Below are 17107 nucleotides of genomic sequence, written 5' to 3'. Positions count from 1 at the left end.
GGTTTGCACTCTCTGAGAGATCATCGTCATCGTTGTTGTTATTGTTATTATTTACGCAGCGAGCTGGAAGAATTGTTAGCATGCAGGGCAAAATGCTAAGCAGCATTTAGCCTGTTCTCACATTCTGAGTTCAAATTCCACTGAGGACAACTTTGCCTTTCATCCTTTCGGGGTCGATAAGTAAAGTACTAGTTGTATACTAGGGTCGATCTGATCGACTGGCCCCTCCCCAAAAGTTTTGGGCCTTCTGCCTAGAGTAGAAAAGATAATTATTATTATTATTATTTTTATTATTATCATCATTATTATTACCTAAGCATTGAGCTGGCAGAATCATTAGTACATGGGGCAAAATGCTGAGCAGCATTTCACCTGCCCTCACGTTCTGAGTTCAAATTCTGCCAAGGACAACTTTGCCTTTCATCCTTTCGGCAGGGGTCAATAAATTAAGTACCAGTGAAGTACTGGGTCTCGATGTAATCAACTAGTCTCCTCCCCTGAAATTTCAGGCCTTGTGCCTTTAGTAGAAAGTATTATCATTTAGACAGTATTACCTGTTTGCGTGCATCTTCTGCCACTTCCTTGAGATTGTTCTCCAGCTCCTCCTGGTATTTGCGCTGGTTTACCGACGCCTGTTGCTCACTCTTCAAATAACGGTTTAGCTGTTGGATCTTGGATTGAGATTCCTTCAGCTGCGCTTGCACTGACTGAAGTTGGGCCTCATAGTTGTTGCACATGTCGCATGGTCGACCCAGCTTCTCTCGCGCACTTTTCAGCTGAAAAATGAAAAGTAAAATTAAATAATAATAATAATGAAGAAATTTTAATTTTATTTGCCAGTGCCTAATTAGAGACAGGCGAGGCTGGGTGGTCCTTAAGAAGTTTGCTTCCCAAATACAGAGTTTTGAGCTCAATCCTGCAGTTGTGTGTGTGTGTGTGAAAGACTGTATGTGTGAAAGACTGTATGTGTGAAAGAGTGAGCGTGTGTGTGTGTGTGAGAGAGAGAGAGAGAGAGTGTGTGTGTGCATGTGTTTGTGAGAAAGAGAGAGTGTGTGTATGTGTGTGTGAAAGTGAGTGTGTGAGTGTGTGAGAGAGAGTGTGAGAGAGAAAGAGAGAGAATGTGTGTGTGTGGTGTGTGTGTGTGGTGTGTTGCCTTGCCAATAGCTTACCTCCTGTTGTAGAAGTTCCCACTCTTTTTCGCTGACCATCCTCCTCCCTTCCAGTGATATCCCCTCAGTCCTTGACTTCACACTTGCCAACAGGGAGTTGTGAGCTTCAGCTTCTGGGGTGGGATCTGGAACACAAGCAACCAAATTGAAATACAAAGAAAACCCCCCCAACAAACAAACACACACACACAGCCTCTTCCCTTTCAATCAACACATTGAGCAGAAATGAATTCATTTTACACTTTCTGGGGTTTCTTTATACAATGACCAAGCCAGACAAAGTAAAACAGCATCCATGGCCCTTTATAGAGTCATCGTAGTTAATGGTTTGAAAGGGGACATTATCTTCAGTGCAGGCAGAGCAGAGAAAACAACTGTTGCAATGGGTGTATACATAAGGCCCCTTGTGAATGGTGTAACAACACCTTGCAAACGTTTAATGACTTTTATTTCAACACAAATAATTTTCAGGTTGGTTCTGAATTAGAAAGTTTCCACAAGAAATCTACAGAATCAAAGAATTTTATAGCATTCATAAATAGTTGATTACAAAAGCTCTGTACTTCAGCTTGCTGAGAGAGGAGGAAATATACACGTTAAATTCATATGGCCAACTATAATGACATATCCAGGTTGAGTAGAAGCTGTGAAAACAGCTATTATTAACGGCATGAGAGTGAGCAGAGGTAAACCATAGGTTGGTATACGCTGAAGCAAGATGTGACATGTGTGAAAAGGAATCAGCCAGTCTCTGTGTAAATTGGCAGGTGAGAGCAGAAACGATGTTCTACCTGGACGTCGAAGACACTCTACTAATTTGGCACCAATAACATGCCTTTTATAACCCTTGTATAGGGACATTCCAAAAGGATCTAAAACAATGGTTCTCAACTGGGGTCCATACGGCCCTTAGGGGCCTATTTAAGATTTTGTGGCTAAAATGAATGTGTAACAAACTGGTTATTATTCTACAATTCACAAATATTTTAACAATTTTTTATACAATTTGATATTCATATAAATTGTATATGAATCAATCAGATTCATATCTGCTTGTTCCTTCACCTGTTATATTTTAGTTAGTTAGGGAAGTGGAATGAAAGTGAGAGAGAAGGGGGAAGAATTGTGAGTAGAGAAGAGATAAGAGAGGAGTATAATAATACACAAAGGCCAAATGCATCATATGGTTAGTTGAAGGGTGAGGCAAAAAGCAAGAGAAAAAAATGGTGAGAGAAAAGTGGGAGAGAGAAGTGTTAATGACATGCTGTAGGGTGGGGAGCAAAAGGTGAAGAGAAAGAAGGGAACTACATGGTTAAAAAGTTTCCTTTAAATATTTTTATGTTAATTTATACTCCAAACAAAATTACCTTAATGAAGTCTTCCTTATTTTCAAAATTACTTGGTGAGAGAGGGTGGGGCGAGAGATGGGGAGGGGGAGAGAGATAGAGAAGAGAGAAATAGATGGGTAAGGGGAGGGAAAGAGGGAGAGATTGATGGTAGTGAGTGAAATGCGTAATTACGTTTTTTAACAAAGTTTTGTTCCTCCGTTACTTAGCCCATCTGTAACGCTTTCATGTGATTAGCTGAACAAAAAGGCAAAGAGCAAAAGAAAAAGGAGAGAGAGAGAGAGAGAAAAAGAGGCCAAGGCAAAGAGTGAGAGAGAAAGAGGGAGTGTGTTGCACATTAAGTCTATAAAATTGTGCATGCAACATATAAAGTGCATAAATAAAGTGCATTAAGCAATCATCGTATTCCGATTTCCTTCCCTTTTCAGTGAGAAGCAAATGAGCGACCATCTTTTGATACAGACACAACACAGGCGATGCTTCCAGGTATTTCAGATGGATAGAGTTTTCACAAATAACCCAATAAGTTTACCATAAATTCCAGGAAATATTCATGGGTCCCGCTAGTTATTATTATCATTATTGTTGAAGGCAGAAAGCTGGCAGAATCGTTAGCACGCCGGGCAAATGCTTAGCAGTATTTCACCTGTCGCTACGTTCTGAGTTCAAATTCCGCCCAGGTCGACTTTGCCTTTCATCCTTTTGGGGGGATCGATAAATTAAGTACCAGTGAAACACTGGGGTCAATGTAATCGACTAGTCCCCTCCCACCAAATTTCAGGCCTTGTGCCTATATTAGAAAGGACTGTTATTATTATTAAGGTGGCGAGACGGCAGAATTGTTAACACGCTGGATGAAATGCTTAGCGGTATTTTGTCTGCCTTCACGTTCTGAATTCAAATTCCGCCAAGGTCACTTTGCCTTTTATCTTTCCAGGGTCGATAAATGAAGTACCAGTGAAATACTGGGGTCAATGTAATCGACTAGTCCCTTACCACCAAATTTTGGGCCCTTGTGCCTATAGTAGAAAGGATTATCATCATTATTGTTCTTAAAATTATTATAGAGATATGGTCAGAAAATGGTAACAATACTAATTTGGGACTAGAACAGTGTTTCTGAAAATGGGGACATAGACCCCACTGAGGAAGCATGGCAATATTCCGATGGGTGTCTGGGTTACTTCAGAACAAGATGTAAGTAACAAGCGAATAAAATTCACAATAAAATCTTAATTGAAACTTGAAACCTACATTACATATCACGCACGGCTGTGTGGAAAGGAGCTTGCTTCCCAACCACATGGTTCTGGGTTCAGTCCCACTGCATGGCATCTTGGGCATCTTCCACAATAGCCTTGGGTTGGACAAAGCCTTGAATGGATTTGACAGACGGAAACTGAAAGAAGCCAGTCATGTGTGTGTATGTGTGTATATATATATATATATATATATGTATATATATTTAAGCTAGGCAAAGCAATGTTGTAGCACACATGCTGCATACATTCCTACAACAACGTTTTCTTTACGTGCTATAAAGGCAGAAGTAAATCTGCCTTCAACTCAGTCATGTGGCTACTCTGAGTAATTACTGACAGCGTGTACCTGACTAGCGCTCATCATAGACAATTCTCATCTGCTACAATCTATGTGTATGCTTTTGTGCACAAAGTGACTATAAGAGAGGATCTTTAAAGGCTAATAACACAGCATTGATGATCTAACAAGACAGCCATATTAAATTGGTCATAAAGATTACTTTATATATATATATATATATATATATATAATATATATAATATTTGAGTAATTGAATGAATTATCTTATTAAGGATAATTCGAAAGATAACCGATACCTGGGTAGCAAATTCACATCAGAAAGAACACGGTTGAAGCTACATCCCTAGGGCATAGACTATGTGTCTTCGTGCGGAAATTTGTATGTTTATTTTAAAATTATAAGTATATGAAAGAATGGAGTTGAACGACTAGTTAACAAATATCCTTTATTCTCGACATACGTTTCGAAGGCTGCATATTCCTTTGGAATTAGGAATATGCAGCCTTCGAAACATATGTCGAGAATAAAGGATATTTGTTAACTAGTCGTTCAACTCCATTCTTTCATATACTTATAATTTTAAAATATATATATATATATCATATGATCACGTGACTGACCAGGCTATCAAATGCTGTTACACATCGCTGGTCACAATGCATTTTGCATTGTTCAAGCCTTCAAATAACACCACCCTGCTGGCTAGGTGAGCAGGCCAACATTCCCCACTAATCGAAAGGGGGTACTGGAGCAACATGAAATGAAGTGGTTTGCTCAAGAACGCAATGCGCCACCCAATCAGGGATTTGAACCCACAATCTGAGTGCAACACCCTAACCACTAGGCCACTTGCCTTCTCACACACACACACTTTTTATTGTTTTACTTGTTTCTGTCACTTGACTGCAACCATGCTGGAGCACCGCCTTAAAGGGTTGTGGTCAAACAAATCGACCCCAGGACTTATTCTTTGTAAGCCTAGTACTTTTTCCATTGGTCTCTTTTGCTAAACTGCTAAGTTACAGGAGTGTAAACATACCAACACCAGTTGACAAGCAGTGATGGGACGGGGGCGGGGACAAACACAAGCATAAAGACAAACACACACACACATATATATATATATGACAGACTTCTTTCAGTTTCCGTCCACCAAATCCACTCACACGGCTTTGGTTAGCCTGTGGCTATAGTAAAAGACACTTGCCCAAGGTGTCACACAGTGGGACTGAAGATGGAAGCATGTTGGTTGGGAAGCAAGTTTCTTACCACACAGCCATGGCCTGCACCTGTGTATATATATATATATATATATATATCTAATTTTGAGTGAGGTCATTGCCAGTACCGCCTGACTGGCCCCTGTGCCGGTGGCACGTAAAAGCACCCACTACACTCTCGGAGTGGTTGGCGTTAGGAAGGGCATCCAGCTGTAGAAACTCTGCCAGATCAAGATTGGTGCCTGGTGCAGCCATCTGGTTTGCCAGCCCTCAGTCAAATTGTCCAACCCATGCCAGCATGGAAAGCGGACGTTCAACGATGATGATGATGAAGATATAAAGGTAAGATCTAAGGTAGTAGACTTCAAACAGTCTGTAGAAAGTATTAAAAAACAACTTTCAGGAACAGTCGTGGTTCAGTGACATGGAAGGTTATAAAATGAAAAAGCCACCCTCCATGCAGACTTTTAAGTTTGTTCCTGCAGGGGGTTAATTGGGTCTGTGGCCCAAAACTAAAGGGAGTAATAATAATAAAGCATTTATTGGTACCCTACCAACATGGTATTGCTTTAAATTCAGTTTAAATGAAAAACTTCTAAGTTCACAAATTTTGGGAGTTCTTTTAAAATTTGAATTTTCAACTGTTAGCATATAACAAATCGCCAGCCAGACCCAGTTCCAATGCTGGATGGCCAAGAACCAAATAAAGGGCAGGTTTTCAATCCTGGGATCATCCTGATTCCAAAAAAGTAGAAGATGTCATTGTTGAGCAAATGTAGATTGAGTCACACAGGGTTCCAGACGGACAGAATTTCGGGCATATTATTATTATTATTATTATTATCATTATTATTATCATTATTAAATATACACATATATACATGTGTGTGTGCGTGGTGTACTCTTCGTCCTTTCATACTGGTGTGCATGTTTTGAAGCGGAGGGGCATGAAACAAAAACCACCGAGAAACACAGGCGTTGGGCTGGGAGTAACTTTTGGCAGTTGAAGTGCATGGTGAGTCCCACAACCATCATACCTGTAATCGCACGCCTCTGAGCCTCAGTCAACGAGGGAAGCGTTATGGTCTTCTCGGGACTGATCCGGATCGTGTTGGAAACTGTATCAGTCAAAGAAGCATCTAGTAATGACGATGAATCAAAGTCTTCACCTTGGATATCGCTGACATCGGAACTGGAAAAGGACTTCTTCACACCAGCGCCAATGTCGTTCTGTTGTACAGTGAGGTCGATCAGGCTGCTTGAAACTGTTGATGTCTTGCACTGAGGATCAGCACTGGGGGCCTTCATAAGAGGGGTCTGAGGAGAGAGAGAGAGAGAGAGAGAAATGTAGAAATAAGCATATAAATAAATATAGATATTTAGAGAAATAATAATGCGGGAGGGGGGGAATGGGGCCAGAGGGAGAGAAATAAGAGGAAATAGGGAGGGGAGGTGGGAAGGAGAGATGGGGAAGGAAGGGGAAGTGGGGGTGGGGAAGGTGGAAGTGGGGAAGGTGGAGGTGGGGAAGGTGGGGTGTGGGAAGGTAGAGGTGGGGAAGGTGGGGTAAGGGAAGGGGAAGGGGCAGGAAGAATTGCTGTACAATCAAAACTGTACCAACCACAAATACCCTATCTTTTTCTGTTCTCTTCAGTCATAGTGTATCTTGGACTACATTATCAAACGTGCCTTTTTTTCTTCCTTTTTCTTTAATAAAACAGCAGCAGAATGTAGTTTGAGAGGTATTGGAAATTCCATAGACCAATATGACTGATATTAGAAATTTCACAGCCCATGAGGGGGTTCAATTGGTGGGTGGGGCTCAAAATGCAGTGATGGGAGAGGATGTACTAGGACGGTGATGAATAGGGGAGGAGAGACCAACATGTAGATTACCTTCACTGGACTGGCTTGCTGTCGCTGTAGAATCTCTGCACAAATAAAAAGCATAGAGACATAATATCAGAATTTTTCATAACAGTACATTTTATATTTTTAGTAAATATGATGGGAGGGGCAGTTGTACAAGTGTCGCTAAGGGAGGCACAAATATTTAAAGTGAGGTACTGTGACTGCACGATTCAGGTTCTCAACTACTGACTATTTCACTCCTAAGTTTAGACATTAATATGGTAAGGAACCTAACACTGCTTACTCTGGTTTGCTTGGATGAACAAAAATTAAATACACCACAACATCAAGGTTGAGTGGTTAGTGGTAGGAAGGGGTACTGACCAGTAAGAACTGTTGATCCGACAGATAAAGCATCTCACCCAAACAAGCACATGCTATTTGGGTATATGAATGTATATGAATGTCTGTCTGTTGAGGAGAGAAGGTCACCTGGTTTGAATGCTTGACATGTGACCCCCACCCCCAAGAGACTGTTTTACAGTGGATTGGTAGAGGGCAAAGTGCACGCAAGGATACACTCAAAGCCTCACAGAGGAGCTTTGAGCTGAACCCCGACATCTGGGAAACACAAGGGCAAGACTGCACTGTCTGGCTACACCAACAAAGGTGCCACCTCCTATGAACAGAACAGAATTGCAGAGGGACAAAGAAAACGGGAACAGAGCTAACCCCTTGCCCTCAATCCCAAAAGACCACCAGTGCCTTCAAAGCACACACTGGACTGATCAGCCACAGCTGAACACACTGTGACCCATCTTCTTCTCCCAAGTGCCTGTGTATAATATGTATAATATATATAAATATAGATAAGTATATAAATATATATATATATAAATATATATATAAGTATAAAATATATATATATATAAATATATATATATATATAAATATATATATTATAAATATATATATATATAATATATATATATATATAAATATATATATATATATAAATATATATATATATAAATATATATATATATAAAGATATATATATATAAATATATTATATATATAAATATAATATATATATAACTATATATATTAAATATATTAAGTATAAAATATATATATATATAAATATCTATATATATAAATATATATATATATATAAATATATATATATATAAATATATATATATATAAATATTATATATATATATAGATATTATTATATATATATATTATATATACATATATATATATATATATATATATATTATATATAAATATATATATATAATATATAAATATATAAATATTATATATATATAATATATATATTAATAAATAAATATATATAAATATATTATATATATATATATAAATTATATATATATATATATATATATTATATATAATTGGTGAATTGAAGAAATGGACTGATCGCAGATTGAACAGAATCGTTTTATTTCATTCTACACGTGTTTCGAAAGGCACAAATTACCAAAATCCGATTGAATAATGGACCATATTGTGTCTTCTCTTCAGGAGAAAAAAGGAAATCCGTACCTCCAACCGTGCTGTTCACTGCTGTGATTTTTGCTACTAAGGTATCGGTTAAACTTTGATAATCTACTACAAGATTATTCATCTTTCTATTTCATAATAATTTATATATATATATATATATATATATATATATTATATATATATATATATTTATATAAAAAACGTCTGTTTTTCCATGCTAGCATGGGTTGGATGGTTCGACCGGGGATATGGGAACCAGGAGGCTGCACCAGGCTCCAGTCTGATCTGGCAGTGTTTCTACAGCTGGATGCCCTTCCTAACGCCAACCACTCCGTGAGTGTAGTGGGTGCTTTTTACGTGCCACCAGCACAGGTGCCAGGGTAGGCTGGCAACGACCATATATATATAATTAATAATATCAGAGTAATAAAGATTTTAGAAATTTTTACTACCAGTGGCTTAGCGTATAGAAAAATTAGTCAATAGACTATATATTATTCATATAACATACAGTGTACATTTAAACACATTAAGAGGTGTTTGGACTTTAGCTGTTCCTTCTAGTGTAAAGTAGTCCTATGATGGACACCTCTTAATGTGTTTAAATGTACACTATGTTTTATATATATATATTCATATACGAAAGGGTAAAGAACCCCTTTGGTCATGAAAAACCATGGGATTGCAACTAGAAAGTTCCCCTACAAAGTACAGGTCCAGGCAAGGTTGTTTATGGAAGACCAGCAGTTGCCCATGCATACCAGCCTCCCCTTTCCACACCACTGATGTTATCCAAGAGAAAGGCAAAGGGGCCGATACAGTTTGGCACCAGTGATGTCGCTACTCATTTCTACAGCTGAGTGAACTGGAACAACGTGAAATAAAGTGTCTTGCTCAAGAACACAACACGCAGCCTGGTCCGGGAATTGATCTCACTACCCCATGATTGTGAGCCAGATGCTCTAACCACTGAGCCATGTGCCTTCACCTTAAATGTTGACAGCTACAGGACTCAAACCTGTACCCCTCAGATAGTGGCTGAGTACTCCACCGTGTGCGCATGTGAGTGTGCCTCTATTTGTGTGTCCTTGTCTTGACTTTACATGATTGTTGTAAATGAATGTTATTCATTTCCAACATCCAACAAAAAATATGCCAGACCATGGGGGTAGGGTGGGGGGATGTTTCTTTGTTTGGAGACAGATCAAGGTTGGTGACAGGAAGGGCATCCGGCTGTACCAAAATCTGCCTCAATAAACTATCCAGCCTATGCAAGCATGGAAAAGTTATAACAATGATGACAGGGAGGTGTGTGTGTGTATTTACTTGTGCGTGTGTGTGTGTGCATGTGTACAACTGTGTGTATATACTTGTGTGCATGTGTGTTTGCTTGTGTATATGTGTGCATGTATGCTTGAGTGCATGTATGCTTGTGTGTGTGTGTGTGAGGTTGTGTGTGCACGTGCATGCATGCATGCATGTGTGTGTGTATGTGTGGTGCAGTGTGATTTAATCGTTAAGAAATCTGTGTCACAACCAGAAGGTCCCAGGTTCAATCCCACAGTCTGGCATCTTGGGCAGGTGTCATTTCCCAAAGCCCCAGGTCACCCTAACCCTGTCAGAGAATCTATGCTTATAGAAACAACATAGAAGTCAACTAAATGGAGTGTACCTGAAATTCTAAAAGTATACAGCTTTGCCACACATTGAATCCACAGATTCTGTCTTAGAACGACATTAAGCGTACACATGGCTGGGGAAAACTCAGTTGCCTACAGACTAATTTAATAAGTAATTTCTTCAGTTGTACATTCCATTTCCTCAACACAGTTTCTATGACTAAATGGCCTCCCTACCACCAACCACTTTACAGCTTATCTTCAGTGCATTTTACCATAACCTCCGACGCAAGAGAGCTTATCTGCGGAAGGACTACACAGTCCTCTTTACCCGTTATCAGTTCTTACTCAGAGTTTGTGCCCTTTTAGACAGGCTGCCTATATAATGTGGCTTGACGGGTCAACAAGGTCGATGGTGTGACAAAAAGCAGCCAAAAATCAGGTTTCTTTCTGGTAAAGATAGACTTTGTGTTACAAGGCAAAAGGCTAATCGTTGTGACTATTGGGCTAAAGGGTCTACTGTAACTGATTGCATCACTTCCCCTACATTACTGGGGGTTCGTTTTATTGAGCACTTACCGAAAGGAACGAAGGACAAAATTGACCACGGAATCAACTGACCTAAGGACAAGGAAGAACAAAGCAACAGAACATCTGATCGGTCACACTACAAACTACATTTAATGTATACCACACTAATAATAACAATAATAATCATAATGATGATGATCTATTTGCCACCAGGGCAATGGATGATGGGGACAATACAAAGACAGATATAAAGTGTGGAGATTGACAAAGAATCAAATGATTTTTTGAAATATTAGGTGCAGGAGTGGCTGTGTGGTAAGAAGCTTGCTTCCCAACCACATGGTTCCGGGTTCAGTCCTAATGCATGGCACCTTGGGCAAGTGTCTTCTGCTATAGCCTCAGGCTGACCAAAGCCTTGTGAGTGGATTTGGTAGACGGAAACTGAAAGAAACCCATTGGAGATATATATATATGTATATATATATATATATATATATATATATATATATATGGGTGTGTATGTGTGTCTGTGTTTGTCCCTCCACCATCGCTTGACAACTAATGTTGGTGTGTTTACATCCCTGTAACTTAGTGGTTCGGCAAAAGAGACCGATAAAATAAGTACTAGGCTTACAAAAAATAAGTCCTGGGATCGATTTGTTCGACTAAAACACTTCAAAGCAGTGCTCCAGCATGGCCGCAGTCAAATGACTGAAAGAAATAAAAGAATATATATATGTGGTATACAGTATAAATAAGAGGATGATGTGATCCTCCTGATACAGGAAGACTTCTAGGGCACTCAAGGAACCCCACAAATCCTGAGCCACCCAGCTACACTATGGCAAGTGTTTCTCTCTCCTGAACAAACAATTAATTAAGCAATTGTTTAGTTAATTGGTTAAATGACTAACCAATTGGCTATAAAACATAGAAGTGAAATCAAACCAGCACGTGTTTATTATTGGCATGATGACCCACCCAAGATATACTAAAATAAAAAATGACATGCAAACTTAAATGAATAAAAAATCTCATGTGAATACAAATCTTTAAAAACGTTTATAAAAACAACAAAAATCATAACCAAATAACAACTAAAAATAACAACACCAAACAAACATAAACAAACAAACAAACCTTTCCGTCTCTGTTCTTGTTCTCGTTGTTGTTTCTCTCTCATTTCTTCGAGTTCCTTGACTCGCCGTTCCTGAGCATCTCGTTCCAGATCTTTCTGTTGTAGTTCTAAAAGACACAAAAAAGACAAACACACATAGCATTACTCACAGAGGTAATGCAGTGGACCAGTGATGGCTGGTAAAAGAACATGGCTTGGTGCTTAGGGTATCCAGCTCACGATCGTAAGGTTGTGAGTTCGATTCCTGGCAGCATCTGGTATCCTTGAGCAAGTACATTTGATTCACGTTGCTCCAGTCCACTCAACAGGCAAAAATGAATTGTGTCCTGTAATTTAAAAGAGACAGCCTTGTCACACTCTGTGAATCTCCCTGAGAACTAAATTAAGGGTACATAGGTCTGTGGAGTACTCAGCCATATCCCTGACAACTTCATGAGCAGGCTGTTCTGGTAATTGAATCAACTGGAATACTCATCGTCATAACTGATGGAGTGCCAGTGCATGTTTCATCATCATCATCATCATCATCATCATCGTTTAACGTCCGCTTTCCATGCTAGCATGGGTTGGACGGTTCAACTGGGGTCTGGGAAGCCAGGAGGCTGCACCAGGCTCTAGTCTGATCTGGCAGTGTTTCTACAGCTGGATGCCCTTCCTAACACCAACCACTCCATGAGTGTAATGGGTTCTTTTTGTGTGCATCGGCCACGTACAGGTGGTGCTTTTTACGTGCCACCAGCACAGGTATCACAACTACAATTTTCATTTGATTTTTTGATGTTTGTGTGTGGTAAAGGTGCATGGTTTAGTGGTGAGATCATTCAGTTCACAAACAAAGCTGTGCATCAAATTCCCTGTGGAGCATTGTGTCCTTCAGCAAGAACACTTAATTTCACATTGCTCCAGTTCACTCAGCTGGCAAAAATGAATTATAGGTAGCCGTATTTCAAAGGGCCAACCTTGTTACACTCTGTGCCACACTGAGTCACCCCGAGAACTACATTAAGGGTACACATGTCTGTGGAGTACTCAGCCACTTGCACGTTAATTTCATGAACAGGCTGTTCTGGTGACTGGATTAATTAGAACCCTCGTCATCAAAACTGATGTAATGCCAGTGTATGTTTGTGTGTGGTAAAGGCGCATGGTTTAGTGGTTAGAGTATTCAGCTCACAAACGTAAACTTGTGAGTTCAATTTCCAGCGGTGCGTTGTGTTCTTGAGCAAGACACTTTATTTCGCATTGCTTCAGTCCACTCGGCTGACAAAAATGAGGGGTACCTGTAATTCAAAGGGCCAGCTTTGTCAGATTCTGTGTCGCCCTGAATTTTCCTCAAAACTACATTAAGGCTACATGTGCCTGTGGAGTGCTCAACCACTTGCATGTTAATTTCACACAGGCACAGGAGTGGCTGTGTGGTAAGTAACTTGCTTACCAACCACATGGTTCCAGGTTCAGTCCCACTGCGTGGCACCTTGGGCAAGTGTCTTCTACTATAGCTTCGGGCCAACCAAAGCCTTGTGAGTGGATTTGTGGTAGACGGAAACTGAAAGAAGCCCATCGTATATATACATATGTATGTATGTGTATATGTTTGTGTGTCTGTGTTTGTCCCGCCAACATCACTTGACAACCGATGCTTGTGTGTTTACGTCCCGGTACTTAGAAGTTCGGCAAAAGAGACCGATAGAATAAGCACTAGGCTTACAAAGTATAAGTCCTGGGGTTGATTACTTCGACTAAAGGCGGTGCTCCAGCATGGCCACAGTCAAATGACTGAAACAAGTAAAAGAGGTTGTTCCCTTAATCAGATTAACTGGAACCCTCATTGTCGTAACCAACAGAAAGCCAGTATTTAAGATTAAGCAGATAGATAGAGATTAACAATAAGCCAAGCCAGATGACATTGGTGAAAATACTCATTCCTTCACCAGCTCATGTTACAACAAAGATTAGTAGTCCAAGTTAGACTTACCTACAATCTGCCGCTGTTGTTCTGTTGTTAATACACTCTCCATCCGGCGCATGTCCATCATCATCAGTCTTTGAGACTCAAGGAACTGGTCGTTAGCCATCTGCCAGGTACGCTTCAAATCGTTATGAACGCGTTTCTCGTCTTCAAACATTCGACAAACTATTAAACAAACAAAACAAAATATAAAACAAAGAAGCAAAACATGTTTTTTCACTCTCAAAATTTTTGTATTTCACCCTTTTGATACCAACCCACCTGAAACCACCTCTGGCTCTGTAGTATAAATGTCTTGTTTCCAAAATATATATATATATATGCACATGTGTGTATATGTTTGGGGTCTGTGTTTGTCCCCCCAACATCGCTTGACAACCGATGCTGGTGTGTTTAGGTCCCCGTAACTTAGTGGTTTGGCAAAAGGCAGTGAGCTGGCAGAAACGTTAGCACGCCGGGCGAAATGTGTAGCCGTATTTCGTCTGCCGTTACATTCTGAGTTCAAATTCCGCCGAGGTCGACTTTGCCTTTCATCCTTTCGGGGTCGATTAAATAAGTACCAGTTACGTACTGGGGTCGATGTAATCGATTTAATCCGTTTGTCTGTCCTTGTTTGTCCATTCTGTGTTTAGCCCCTTGTGGGCAGTAAAGAAAGAGGTTTGGCAAAAGAGACCAATAGAATAAGTACTAGGCTTACAAAGAATAAGACCCAGGGTCAATTTGCTCATCTAAAGTTGGTGCTCCAGCATGGCCTCAGTCAAATGACTGAAACAAGTAAAAGTATTCTTTTTAGAGAAATGTGGTTGCTATTTTCTAACATGTTGAGCGATCCTCATAAAGGCCACCTCATTGGTTCATGAATATCATACATATGTGTGTGTGTGTGTCCGTGTGTCCATGTCCGTGTGGCAATGTGAGGAATTCGCTTCCTGCAAACTTACCTTCGTGCAGCTCAGTACGCAATGTGTCGTTTTCAGTCTGTAGAACGGACTTCTGTGTGTTAAGAACGGCAACAAACATTTCTAGATCTGTCCGTGAAGATTTCTCTGCTTTCAGATATTTCATCAGTTGCTGAATCTGCAAAAAAAGATTTAAATGAATAAAAAACAAAACAAAAAAAATCTAAACAAAAATAAACCTTGTTATCCTTTTTAAAAGTAGGGTGTCCTCTTCAAAAAATTTTAATAAAAAACCCTTGGAACCCTAAAACTCTAGCTACTACTATTGCGTTGGTGCATAATTTTTGAGGCTTTTCTTCAACAAAAACAATAACAATCTGTAACAAAAACATTTTTAAATGATTATTCCGGAGCATATTCACCATCTACCTCAATTACTGCTTCCCATTTGCTTAGCAGACGGTCAAAACCGTCATTTAAAGATGTTTTTGTTAAATATTGTTATTGTTTTTGTTGAATGAAATTTGTTAATAAAAGCCACAACAATTATGCACCAACCCAATACTACTACTACTACAAAAACTACTAACTCTATCATGCTTGTCTCCGTTTTAGTTCATGTTCCATGAAACTAGAATTCGGCACATAAAGCAAACTCTATCGAGTTCTAAGTGGTGAGTTGACAGAACCATAAGAACATCAGACAAAACTGCTGGCCTTGAACCTAAATTAGAAACCCTATCACTTCCGACGCTTTACGTTCTGTATTCCTAATCCCTCAAAGGCTAACTTTGCCTTTCGACCTTTTGGAGTCGATAAAATAAGTACCAGTTGAGTACTGGGGTTGATGTAATTGACCTGGTCCCCTCTTCCAAAATTTCAGGCCTTGTGCCTATAAATAAAAAGGATTATTATTATTATTATTAGCACACCGAGCGATATGCTTAGCAGTATGTTAGCTGTCATTGCACTCCAAGTTCAAGTCCGGCCATGGTCAACTTTGCCTTTCATCCTTTCAGGGTCAATGAAAAGAGTGCCAGTCAATATAATTAACTCTCTCCCTTCCCAAAAATGTCAGGCTTTGTGCCTATAATAGAAAGGATTATTATTTTTATTATTATTATTATTATTATTGTGGCGAGCTGGCAGAATCATTAGCACGCCGGGTGAAATGCTTAGTGGTATTTTGTCTGTCCTTACGTTCTGAGTTCAAATTCCACCAAGGTCAACTTTGCCTTTCATCCTTTCAGGGTCAATAAATTAAATACCAGTCGCATATTAGGGTTGATCTAATCAACTGGTCCCCTACTCCAAAATTTCAGGCCTTGAGTCTATAGTAGAAAGGACTGTTATCATTATTATTAGCATGGTAGGCAATATGCTTAGTGGTGTTGTTGTGCTCTGAGTTCAAGTCTCTTCTAGATAGGCAAGCGAAACACGCAAATGCACAATGTGCACCAGTCTAAACTATGATGGTAACTGCAAAAATATATAATCAGGAAAAACAGAAGACCACAGACTTGATATGAAAAGGGGAGGCACTCGAGACCAAAACAGGAGGTGACCGATGAGAAAGTGGGAGGTGCTCGAGATGAAAGCAGAAGCCCCCCACTCCCCCGAGGTGAAAGGAGGAGGTGCCTGAAGTGAAAGTGGGTGGTGCCTGAGGAGAAAGCGGGAGGCGCCCGAGGAGAAAGCAGGAGGCGCCTGAGGAGAAAGCGGGAGGTGCCCGAGGAGAAAGCGGGAGGCGCCCGAGGAGAAAGTGGGAGGCGCCCGAGGAGAAAGCGGGAGGCGCCCGAGGAGAAAGCAGCTGGCGCCCGAGGAGAAGGCAGGAGTTGCCAGAGTTGAAAGTGGGTGGTGCCTGAGGCAAATGCAGGTGGTGCCCAAGGCAAAAGTGGGTGGTGCCCAAGGCAAAAGTGGGTGGTGCCCGAGGCGAAAGTGGGAGGCGCTTGAGGCGAAAACTGAAGGCACTCAAGCTGCAAACAGAAACAAGAGACACTCACCTTCTCATCAGGATCAATATTTTCATCAAATTCAGGCAAAGAAGGAGATTTTTTCGTATCGTACACTTTAGCCATGGCTTCATCCACGGAGATATCTGACAACTAAGAAAAAGCAGAAAAATATTAAATGACATCATTTAAAGAACAGATAAGGTCAAGAAACTAATAAAGTCAATATTAATTAGTGTCTTGTAGTCACTACTAATATTATTATTATTATTACTATTATCAAATATTCACCTAAAATATTCACCCAAATTTCACAAAC

General features: G+C 39.9%; 1 protein-coding gene across 3 annotated transcripts in view; it reads right to left on the bottom strand.

Moving 5' to 3' along the window:
• Positions 1-17107, bottom strand: part of LOC115224754 (rab GTPase-binding effector protein 1) — a 139758-nt gene that overhangs the window by 31761 nt on the left and 90890 nt on the right. For 2 of the 3 annotated variants that reach the window (XM_029795647.2, XM_029795648.2), the window contains 8 exons: positions 16840-16941; positions 14882-15017; positions 13947-14105; positions 11974-12078; positions 7193-7227; positions 6337-6616; positions 1170-1294; positions 555-776 (listed from right to left, as the gene is read on the bottom strand). In XM_029795647.2, the coding sequence (XP_029651507.1) occupies positions 555-776; positions 1170-1294; positions 6337-6616; positions 7193-7227; positions 11974-12078; positions 13947-14105; positions 14882-15017; positions 16840-16941 (1164 nt within the window). The remainder of the gene's footprint in view (positions 1-554; positions 777-1169; positions 1295-6336; positions 6617-7192; positions 7228-11973; positions 12079-13946; positions 14106-14881; positions 15018-16839; positions 16942-17107) is intronic. The other variant, XM_029795649.2, reaches the window with a different exon arrangement.

This window comes from Octopus sinensis, linkage group LG26 (assembly GCF_006345805.1).
Source record: "Octopus sinensis linkage group LG26, ASM634580v1, whole genome shotgun sequence".
NCBI classification, from domain to species: domain Eukaryota; kingdom Metazoa; phylum Mollusca; class Cephalopoda; order Octopoda; family Octopodidae; genus Octopus; species Octopus sinensis.
Note: the sequence above shows the minus strand (reverse complement) of the source record. Positions and strands in the feature narration are given on the sequence as shown.